Source organism: Vidua chalybeata, chromosome 13 (genome assembly GCF_026979565.1).
Source record: "Vidua chalybeata isolate OUT-0048 chromosome 13, bVidCha1 merged haplotype, whole genome shotgun sequence".
Taxonomy (NCBI): domain Eukaryota; kingdom Metazoa; phylum Chordata; class Aves; order Passeriformes; family Viduidae; genus Vidua; species Vidua chalybeata.
Window position 1 is genome coordinate 2142433 of NC_071542.1, and position 11859 is coordinate 2154291.

The 11859-nt window shown below is 57.4% G+C and overlaps 1 protein-coding gene across 1 annotated transcript; it reads left to right on the forward strand.

The window, feature by feature from the left end:
• Window positions 1–2409: 2409 nt before the first annotated feature.
• On the forward strand, window positions 2410–11349 carry LOC128794757 (zona pellucida sperm-binding protein 3-like). Its single transcript, XM_053954955.1, has 9 exons — window positions 2410–2742; window positions 4454–4572; window positions 5530–5633; window positions 6846–7023; window positions 8670–8790; window positions 8893–8984; window positions 9503–9618; window positions 10182–10265; window positions 10774–11349. The coding sequence occupies exons 1-9, from the start codon at window positions 2410–2412 to the stop codon at window positions 10881–10883; spliced, it is 1257 nt and encodes a 418-aa protein (XP_053810930.1). The 3' UTR covers window positions 10884–11349.
• The last annotated feature ends 510 nt before the right edge of the window (window positions 11350–11859 follow it).

Sequence of the window (11859 nt, forward strand, 5' to 3'; positions counted from 1 at the left end):
AAAAACTCGGCAAGAACCCAAATCCCACACCCGGAACCGGGAATGAGGGAAAACCTCGGGAAAATCTGGGAAAACCCCAACGAAATTTGGGATGAGGGAAACCCTTCTGGGATTAAAACTCAATTTTTAGGGAAAATGGGATGGGGAAAAGAACCCGGATTTGCTTTCCCAGCCCCTTGGGAATTCCCAAAAAATCCCTCTCCTGCTTTTTCCCAGGAAATCAGAAATCCCCTTTTCCCTGTGGATCCCCCCGCCCCCATTCCCAGAATTTTTCCCTCTGGATCCATCCCGAGGGATTTTCCCCAAAATCCCAAAAGAATCCCGGAGTTTCCCGGGATGAGGAGAGGCCTTGAATCCAAGGATTTTCCCCCCTTGGCCGCGGAATTCCCGGAATTCCCGATATCTCCCTGACGCAGGAGCTCAGCCTCTGGAATTCCGGGAATTTCCGCGCCGCTTCCGAAGGATTTTAAACAGAGAGGGGAAAAAAAAAAAAAAAAAAAAAAAAAAACACCAAAAAAAAACCCCAAAAAATCGGGATTTGGGCTTTTGGGATGAGCGGAAAAAACCCTGGAAGCAGCAGAGGGGTTGATGCTGATCCATAAAATTTTTTGGGAATGTTGAATCGGTTCCAGGTCCAAAATCCCGGGAATTCCTTTTGGGATCGATTTTGGGGGGGAAAAAAATCCCAAATCCAGGGGGATTTTTCCAGGGAAAAAGGGGGAGAGGGATTTTTGGGATTTGGGAAAAATGGAGCTGATGGAAAATTGGGAAAGGGGTGGGGGGAGGGGGAACAGAAATTCCATAAAATATCTATTTGAAACAAAATTCCATTCAAGAAAAAATCCACTAAAATTCCATTTTAAAAATTCCATACAAAAAAATGCCATTAAAAAAAATCATTTTAAAAAATCCATTTAAAAATGCCATAAAAATTCCATTAAAAATTCCATTTAAAAAAATCCATTAAAAACGGGATTGGGATAACAAAGGCAATGAAATAACCCTACAAAAATCAGGAAAAAAAAATTGGGAATGAGCCTGGAAATATTCTGGGATTTATTCCATAAATAAATAAATTTTCCCTGTTTTCCCTTTTCCTTGGATCCAATGGGACGGGATGAGCTGGGAGGGAGGAAAATGTGGGAATTTTTGGGGTTTCCCTCATTCCCCATGATCCAAACCCAAATCCCATATTTTTGGGGGGATAGAAGGAAGGATCATCCCTGAAATTCGGGATCACGGAGTTTTGGATGAGGATTTTTGGGAATGGGGGGGATAATCCCAAATTGTATCCCCCCCCAAAAAAGGGGATTTGTGCATCCAGAGGGGTTTGGATCACCCGAGACCCCAAAATTGCAAGCCCAGGAGCCAAAATCCCTTCTTTTTTGGGGATAAAACGTGGGATACCCCAAAATTCCTCATCCAGGGGAAAAGCAGCGCTCGGGGGGTTTGGGATCATCCCTGGAATTGGGGGAAATGCGGGAATTTTTGGGGTTTCCGTCATTCCCCATGATCCAAATCCCAAATCCCAAAAAAATCCTTATCCAAGGCTGGGCTTTTCCCGGGATCCCCAATTCCAGGGATCATCCTGGAGTTTTGTTTTCCCCTTGTTCCATCCCCCCCAAAAAAAGAAGGAATTTTGGCTGGAATTAGGGGTGACAGCGATCCCCCCAAATCCCATTTTTTCTTTGGGATAGAACGAAGGATCATCCCTGGAATTCAGGATCACGGAGTTTTGGATAAGGATTTTTGGGAATGGAGGGATAATCCCAGATTGTATCCCCAAGAAACACCCGGGATTTGCACATCCAGAGGGGTTTGGATCACCGGGAATGACGGAAACCCCAAAATTCCAAGCCCGGGAGCCAAAATCCCTTCATTTTTTGGGGATAGAACGAGGGATTCCCCCCCGGATTCCTCATCCAAAGGGCAAGTGACGCTCGGGGGGTTTGGGATCATCCCTGGAATTGGGGGAAATGCGGGAACTTTTGGGGTTTGCGTCATTCCCCACGATCCAAACCCAAATCCCATTTTTAATTTGGGATAGAACCTTCTCCCCCCCCTCCACTCCTCTTCCCAAAACTCCTCATCCGAGAGGAACGCGGCGCTCGGGGGGTTTGGGATCATCCCTGGAATTCGGGATCCCGGGAGAAGCGGAGCCTTGGCTCGCTCCTTATCAGCGCCGAGCCCAAACAATTCCCCGGGCGCGCGGCTCCGTGGCTCCTGCCGGGATAAACAATTCCCAAAAATCCGCCGGGAACGCTCACCCCGAGCCGCGGCACCCCGGAAACGACGGGGGGCGCCCTTGGAATTCCAAAGGGGGCGCGGCGGGGGGAAGCGGGCTGGCTCCCGGCGGGATATAACCCCGGGCCGTAGCGGCGCGCCGGCAATTCCAGGGATTTTCCCGGGATGCGCTCCCAAATCCGCCTCCTCCTGGCGCTGCTCTGCGCGGCCCCCGCGGCGGCGGCGCCGCCTCCGTGGGAGCGGGCGTGGAGCGATCCCGGCGTGTGGGGGGATGAGCGGGCGCATTCCCGGCCGCATTCCCGGGCGCCGGTGGAGGTGCAGTGCCAGGAGGCGCGGCTGGAGGTCACCGTGCACCGGGACCTGTTCGGCAACGGGCGCCTGGTCAGCGCGGCCGAGCTCAGCCTGGGCCCCGCCGCCTGCAAACATTCCCGCCTGGATCCTTCCCAAAAAACCGTCACCTTCAGCGCCGGCCTGCACGAGTGCGGCAGCACCGTCCAGGTGAGTCCCGCCTCTCGTCCCGCCATTCCCGCCGGGATTCCCGCCGGGAGCGGCTCCCGGCATCGTGCGGATTCCCGAGTCCTTGTCCCGATCCCGGGATTCCCACCGGGAGCGGCTGCCGGCATCATGCGGATTCCCGAGTCCTTGTCCCGATCCCGGGATTCCCGCCGGGAGCGGCTGCTGGGACCGTGCGGATTCCCGAGTCCTTGTCCCGATCCCGGGATTCCCGCCGGGAGGGGCTCCCGCGGTGTCGGGGGAGATCCAGGTGAGTCCTTGTTCCCATCCCGGGATGCCGCTCCTATCCCGGGATTCCCACCGGGAGCGGCTGCCGGGATCGTGCGGATTCCCGAGTCCTTGTCCCGATCCCGGGATTCCCGCCGGGAGAAGTTCCAGGACTTCCCGCGGTGTCTGGGGAGATCCAGGTGAGTCCCTGTCCCCATCCCGGGATTCCCACCAGGAGGGGCTCCCGGGTCCGTGGAATTCCCAGGTTTTGAGGGAGATCCAGGTGAGTCTTGTCCCGATCCCGGGATTCCCGCCGGGAGCGGCTCCCGGGATCGTGCGGATTCCCGAGTCCTTGTCCCGATCCCGGGATCCCGCCCGGGAGAGGCTCCAGGACATCCCGCGGTGTCGGGAGAGGCTCCAGGTGAGTCCTTGTTCCCATCCCGGGATTTCTGCCGGGATTCCCACCTGGATTGGCTTCTGGGTCCGTGCAAATCCCAGGTTTTGAGGGTGATCCAGGTGAGTCCTGTCCGGATCCTGGAATTCCCGCCGGGAGCAGCCCCCGGGATCGTGTGGATTCCTGGGTTTGAGTCCCGTTCCCATCCCGGGATTCCCACCGGGATTCCCACCGGGAGTGGCTCCCGGGTCCGTGCAAATCCCAGATTTAAGGGAGATTCAGGTGAGTCCGTTCCCATCCCGGGGAATCGCGGGATGTGCGGGGATCCGGGTGAGTCCTGCCCGATCCCGCAATTCCCACCTGGAGCGGCTCCGGGGCCACGCCTGTTCCCGGTTTCTCGGAGATCCAGGGGCTGGATCCGGGATCATTCCCGGGGAAGGAGAAGCCGGGATTTCCTGGGAATCTGAGCGGTTTTCCTGCAGCTGTTCCCATTCCTTTGGGAAAAGCCCCTTTTCCCTCGGGTTTAATTAATCTCCCTGAAAACTGAGATTTTTCCACCCCATTTTCCTTTTTCCATCCCTTTTTCTGCTTTTCCATCCCTTTTCCATCCCTTTTGCCCATTTTCCACCCCTTTTTCCTCTTTTCCATCCCTTTCCCCCCTTTTCCATCCCTTTTCCACCCCTTTTTCCCCCTCCCCCCCCATTTGCCCTTTTCCATCCCTATTCCCCTTTTTCACCCATTTTCCTCCTTTTCCATCCCTTTTTCCCCATTTCCATGGGTCCCCCCAGCATTCCCTGTCAGCCCAGTGGTGCTGCTGGGATGAAGAGTGGCCTCTCCCACGGAATTCCCCACTTTTATTCCCAAATCTTGGAATTCCCGCTCACCCTGCTGATATCCCTGACTGGAGACTCACAGAATTCCTGGTTTTTATTCCCAGATTCCCTCATTCCCTCCAATTCCCTCTCACTCGGCACTGAGGAACCCTTTTCCCGCAGAATTCCCGGATTTCATTCCCAGATTCCCTCATTCCCTTCAGTTCCTGCTCACTCGGCACTGAGGAACCTTTCCCCCCGAATTCCCGGATTTCATTCCCAGGTCACTCCGGATTCCCTGATTTACCGGACTCTCCTGAGCTACGATCCCAGCCCCGGCAGCAACCCGGCCATCGTGCGCAGCGACCCGGCCGTCATTCCCATCGAGTGCCACTATCCCAGGTTTTCCTGGATCCCATCCCGTGTTCCCGGCATTCCCAGGGATCCCATTCCCATCCCGGCATTCCCAGGAATCCCATTTCCATACCAGATCCCATCCTGCCTTGCCGGCATTCCCGGGAATGCCATTCCCATCCTGGGATCCCTTCCCATGTTCCCAGCATTCCCAGGAATCCCATTCCCATCCCGGCATTCCCAGGAATCCCATTTCCATCCCGGGATCTTTCCCAGCATTTCCAGGAATCCTGTTCCCATCCCACATCCCATCCCATGTTCCCAGCATTCCCAGGGATCCCATTCCCATCCAGGGATCCCATCCCAGATTCCCAGTGTCCCCATTCCCATTCCCGATCCCATTCCCAACCTCGTTCCCTTTTCCAGGCAGGACAATGTCTCCAGTGGCTCCCCATTCCCAATGTCCCCATGCCCAGTTTCCCCATTTCCATCCCAATGTCCCCATTCCTGTTCCTGATCCCATTCCTGGCCCCATTCCCTGTTCCAGGCGGGATAATGTCTCCAGTGTCCCATTCCCAGTGTCCCATTCCCAGCATCCCATTCCCAATCCCATTCCTGACCCCGTTCCCTTCTCCAGGGAAAAGGGATCCCATTTCCGATCCCATTTCCAATCCCATCCCCAGCCCCGTTCCCTGTTCCAGGCGGGATAACGTCTCTAGTGTCCCATTCCCGATCCCGTTCCTGATTCCATTCCCGGCCCTGTTCCCTTTTCCAGGGAAAAGGGATCCCATTTCCAATTCCATTCCCGATCCCATTCCCGATCCCGTTCCCGATCCCATTCCCGGCCCCGTTCCCTGTTCCAGGCAGGAGAACATCTCCAGTGTCCCATTCCTGATCCCATTCCCGATCCTGTTCCCGATCCCATTCCTGGCCCCATTCCCAGTGTCCTGATCCCATTCCCGATCCCATTCCCCATTCCATTCCCGGCCCCGTTCCCTGTTCCAGGCGGGAGAACGTCACCAGCGGCTCCATCCGTCCCACCTGGGCTCCCTTCAACTCCGCGCTGGCCTCCCAGGAGAAGCTCCTCTTCTCCCTGCGCCTCATGAACGGTGTGGGATCGGGATTTTCCCACCCTTTTCCCCCTTTCCCGTCCCTTTCCCACCCCTTTTCCCCTTTTGGGGTCACTTTGGGGTTGATCCCGTTACATCTTCCAGAGAACTGGAGCTCCGAGCGGGATTTCTCAAGGTTTCTGCTTTCCCGTCCCTTTTCCCCTTTTGGGATCCCTTTGGGGTTGATCCCATTGGATTTTCCATAGGATTGGAGCTCCGAGTGGGTTTTTTCGGGATTCTATCTTTCCCATCCCTTTTTTTCCTTTTGGGATCCTTTTGGGGTTGATCCTGTGGGGTTTTCCAGAGGACTGGAGCTTGGAAGGGGATTTTTTGGGATTTCCCCCTTTCCCCACCCTTTTTCCCATTTTGGGATCACTTTGGGGTTGATCCCATTGGATTTTCATAGGACTGGAGCTCAGAGCGGGATTCTTTGGGATTCCCCCTTTCCTATCCCTTTCCTACCCCTTTTCCCCTTTTGGGGTTGGTTTGGGGTTGATCCCATTGGATTTTCCAGAGGACTGGAGCTCCGAGCGGGATCTTTTGGGATTTCCCCTTACCCATCCATTTCCCCCTTTCGTGATCGCTTTGGGGTTGATCCCGTGGGGTTTTCCAGAGGATTGGAGCTCCAAGCAGGATTTCTCAGGGTTCCCCATTTCCCATCCCCTTTTCCCGTTTTGGGATCCCTTTGGGGTTGATCCTGTGGGGTTTTCCAGAGGACTGGAGCTCCGAGTGGGTTTTTTCGGGATTCCCCCTTTCCCACCCCTTTTCCCCCTTTGGGATCCCTTTGGGGTTGGTCCCGTTGGATTTTCCAGAGAACTGGAGCTCGGAGCAGGATTTTTTGGGATTTCTGCCTTTCCCACCCCTTTTCCCCTTTTGGGATCCCTTTGGGGTTGATCCCGTTGGGTTTTCCAGAGGGCTGGAGCTCCGAGTGGGATTTTTCAAGATTCCCCCTTTCCCATCCCCTTTTCCCATTTCGGGATCCCTTTGGGGTTGATCCCGTGGGGTTTTCCAGAGGATTGGAGCTCCAAGCAGGATTTCTCAGGGTTCCCCATTTCCCATCCTCTTTTCCCGTTTTGGGATCCCTTTGGGGTTGATCCCGTGGGGTTTTCCAGAGGACTGGAGCTCGGAGCAGGATTTTTTGGGATTTCTGCCTTTCCCACCCCTTTTCCCCTTTTGGGATCCCTTTGGGGTTGATCCCGTGGGGTTTTCCAGAGGACTGGAGCTCGGAGCGGGATCTCTCGGCGTTCCGCCTGGGGGACGTGCTGAACATCCAGGCCGAGGTGGGCGCCCACAGCCACGTCCCGCTGCGGCTCTTCGTCGACTCCTGCGTGGCCACCCTGGGCCCCGGCGCGGGCAACGAGCCCCACTACGCCATCATCGACTTCAACGGGTGCGCCGGGACATCTGGGGACATCTGGGGACACTTTGGGGACATCTGGAGGTGTTTGGGGACGTTTGGGGACATCTGGGGACGCTTTGGGGTCATGGGGAGGGTGGCAGCTCATCCCGCTCCACTTTGCCATCATCGACTTCAGTGGGGACACTGGGCACGGCTGGGGACATCTGGGGATGTTTGGGGACATTTGAAGATGTTTGGGGACCTCTGGGGACATTTGGGGATGTTTGGGGACATTTGAAGATGTTTGGGGACCTCTGGGGACATTTGGAGATGTTTGGGGATGTTTGGGGACATCTGGGGACATCTGGGGATGATTTGGGATAATTTGGGGACATTTTGGGACAATTTGGGGTGATGGTCACAGGGGTGACTCCTCGTCCCATCCCACTGCTCCGTCATCGACTTCAATGGGTGGGCTTAGGGACATTTGGGGACATCTGGGGATACTTTGGGGTCTGGGACACAGTCGAGGGTGGTGACACCTCACTGCGCCATCGGAGACTTCAACGGGTGAGTTGGGGACATCTGGGGACAATTTGGGGTCTGGGACACAGTCAGGGGTGGGGACACCTTGTCCCTCCCCACTTCTCCCAGTGATTTTGGGGACATTTGGGGACATTTGGGGTTGTCTGGGGACATTTGGGGTTGTTTTGGGGTCAGGGGGAGGGTGGCTCCTCATCCTGCCCCACTACGCCCTCATCAACTTCAACAGGTGAGTTTGGGGACATTTAGGGACATTTGGGGACACCCACAGGGTGGTGACACCTCACTGCGCTATCATCAACTCCAATGAGAGAGCTGGGGACATTTTGGGGACATTCTGGGGACATTCTGAGGTCTGGGGACACCCAGGAGGTGCTGAGCCCTTGTCACTTCCCTGGCCCACCTGGGGACACTCGGGGACACTTTGGGGTGAGGGACGCGGTCAGGGGTGGTGACACCTCATCCCACCTCACTGCACCATCATGGACTTCAAGGGGTGACTCTGGGGACATTTGGGGACAGTTTGGGGTCTGGGACATGGTGGTGACACCTCACTGCACGACCATCAACTTCAACAGGTGAGTTTGGGAATGTTTGGGGACATTTGGGGACATTTGGGGACGCTTTGGTTCTGGGAAGTGGTGGTGACAACCTCATGCCACCCCACTGCTCCATCATTGACTTCAACGGGTGAGCTGGGGACATTCTGGGGACATTTGAGGACATTTGGGGGTCTGGGGACACCCGGGAGGTGCTGAGCCCTTGTCACTTCCCCGGCCGATCTGGGGACATTTGGGGACACAATGGTGCCAGCCGGGGCTGTCACCCCGCTGTCCCTGTGTCTGTGACCCCGCTGTCCCCATGGTGTGACCCCGCTGTCCCTGTGTCTGTGACCCCGCTGTCCCCATGGTGTGACCCTGCTGTCCCCATGGTGTGACCCCACTGTCCCTGTGTCTGTGACCCCGCTGTCCCCGAGGTGTGACCCCGCTGTCCCCATGGTGTGACCCCGCTGTCCCCATGGTGTGACCCCACTGTCCCTGTGTCTGTGACCCCGCTGTCCCCGAGGTGTGACCCCGCTGTCCCCATGGTGTGACCCCGCTGTCCCCATGGTGTGACCCCATTGTCCCCGAGGTGTGACCCCGCTGTCCCCACAGCTGCCTGGTGGACGGCCGCTCCGATGCCACCAGCTCGGCCTTTGTCACCCCGCGGCCGCGGCAGGACGTGCTGCGCTTCCAGATCGACGCCTTCCGCTTCGCCGGCGACCCGCGCAGCCTGGTAACGCCCCCGGGGACACCGCGGGGACACCGCGGGGACACCCGCTGTCCCCAGGCCCTGCCGGTGGCCCCGCGGTGTCCCCAGCAGTGTCCCCTGGCGCAGATCTACATCACGTGTCACCTGAAGGTGACGCCGGCCGAGCAGAGCCCGGACGCGCTGAACAAGGCCTGCTCCTTCAGCAAGGCGCGCAACGCGTGAGTGGCACCTCCCGGTGGCACCTCCCCGGTGGCACCTCCACAGTGTCACCTCCCTGGTGGCACCTCTGTGGTGTCACCTCCCCGTTGTCACCTCCACGGTGTCACCTCCCTGGTGTCACCTCCCCAGTGTCACCTCCCCTATGGCACGTCTGTGGTGTCACCTCCACAGTGGCATTTCCATGGTGGCACCTCCCCAGTGTCACCTCCCCGGTGTCACCTCTGTGGTGGCACCTTCCCATTATCACCTCCCTGGTGGCACCTCCCCAGTGTCACTTCCATGGTGTCACCTCCCCTATGGCACCTTCCCCATAGCACCTCCACGGTGTCACCTCCCTGGTGTCACCTCTGTGTGTCACCTTCCCGGTGTCACTTCCATGGTGTCACCTCCCTGGTGGCACCTCCCTGGTGGCACCTCCGCTGTGGCACCTCCCCAGTGGCACCTACATGGTGTCACCTCCCCAGTGTCACCTGCCCGCCCCGGTGGCAGCAGCTGACGGTGTCACCTCCCCGTGCAGCTGGGCGCCCGTGGAGGGGACAAGGGACATCTGCAGCTGCTGCGAGCGGGGCAACTGCGGCCAGCGGCCACCAGAGCCCTGGGACGGCCACCGCTACCGCAGACACGACGGGCACGGTGAGGGGACAGCCCGGGGACAGCCCGGGGACACTGGGGACACCGGGGATACCGAGGACAGGGGGACATGGGGACAGGGGGACATCGTGGGGACGTCATGGGGACAGTGGGACATGGGGGACAGGGGGGACAGGGGGATGGGGGGACAGTGCGATATGGGGACATAGGGACATCATGGGGACACCACGGGGGACATCATGGGGACAGAGATGACAGTGGGACATGGGGATGGGGAGACATCATGGGGACATCATGGGGACAGTGGGATATCATGGGGACATGGGGACATCATGGGGACATCATGGGGACAGTGGGATATCATGGGGACATGGGGACATCATGGGAACAGTGGGATATCATGGGGACATGGGGACATCATGGGGACATCATGGGGACAGTGGGATATCATGGGGACATGGGGACATCATGGGGACATCATGGGGACATCATGAGGACATCATGGGGACAAGGGGGACAGGGGGACATGCAGACCGTGGGGTGGGGTCATCCCTCCCCACTGTCCCTCATTGTCCCTTGTCCCCCACTGTCCCCGCTGTCCCCAGGTGCCACCTCTGAAGCCGACGTTGTCATCGGTCCCGTGCTGCTCGCGAGTGCCCAGCATGGCCAGCGCCCCGAGGGCCGCCAGGGTGAGTCCCTCGGGTGACACCGGTGACACTGTGACATCGGGTGACACCGGTGACACCGGTGACACTGTGACACTGTGACATCGGGTGACACCGGTGACACCAGTGACACTGTGACATCGGGTGACACCGGTGACACTGTGACACTGTGACATCGGGTGACACCGGTGACACCGGTGACACTGTGACATCGGGTGACACCGGTGACACCGGTGACACTGTGACACTGTGACATCGGGTGACACCGGTGACACCAGTGACACTGTGACATCGGGTGACACCGGTGACACCGGTGACACTGTGACATCGGGTGACACCGGTGACACCGGTGACACTGTGACATCGGGTGACACCAGTGACACTGTGACATTGGGTGACACCGGTGACACCGGTGACACTGTGACATCGGGTGACATCGGTGACACTGTGACATCGGGTGACGCCGGGTGATGCCGGTGACACCGGGTGACAATCCCTGCTCCCCTCCGTGTCACTGGGTGTCCCTTCGCAGGCGCGGTGACACCGCTGGCCGTGGGGACAGCGCTGGCCTGCGCGGTGGCCGTCGTGGCCGTGGCCGGAGCAGCGCTGGCCATCGGCCTCAGGCACCGGAATTCCCGATAAAGCCCGGAATGAGCGACGGAAATCCCGAAAAATCCCACAAGGAGCGACGGAAATCCCAAAAAACCCCAGAATGGCCAACAGAAATCCCAAAAAAATCCCACAAGGATCCATGGAAATCCCGATAAACCACGGAATGAGTGACGGAAATCCCAAAAAAATCCCACAAGGACCGATGGAAATCCCAAAAAACCCCAGAATGAGTGACAGAAATCCTGATAAACCCCGGAATGACCGGCAGAAATCCCAAAAAAATCCCACAAGGACCAACGGAAATCCCACAAGGACCAATGGAAATCCCAATAAATCCCACAAGGACCGACAGAAATCCCACTCAACCCTGGAACGAGTGATGGAAATCCCAAAAAAATCCCGCAAGGATTGATGGAAATCCCAAAAAATCTTGGAATGACCGATGGAAATCCAAATAAATCCCACAAGGGCTGAAGGGGTCACTCTGGAGGGGAATCCCGGGAATGGGGCAGGGAGGGTGACCAGTCCCATCCCAGTGTCCCCAATCCCATCCCAGTGTCCCCAATCCCACTGTCTCTATTCCCTTCCCATTGTCCCCATTCCCAATGTCCCCGTTCCCAGTGTCCCCATCCCATTCTTAATGTCCCAGTGTCCCCATTCCCAGTGTTCCCATTCTGATCCCGATGTCCCCATTCCCATTCCCAGTGTCCAAATCCCATTCCCAATGTCCCAAATCCCATCCCAATGTACCCAGTCCCATCCCGATGTCCCCATTCCCAATGTCCCCAAACCCAATGTCCCCATCCCAATCCCAGTGTCCCCATTCCCAGTGTCCCAATCCCATTCCCAATGTCCCCATTCTCAATGTCCCCAATCCCATCCCAGTGTCCCCATCCCAATGTCCCCAATCCCAGTGTCCCATTCCCATTCCCAGTGTCCCAATCCCAATGTCCCCATTCCCAGTGTCCCAATCCCAATCCCAATGTCCCCATTCCCATCCCAATGT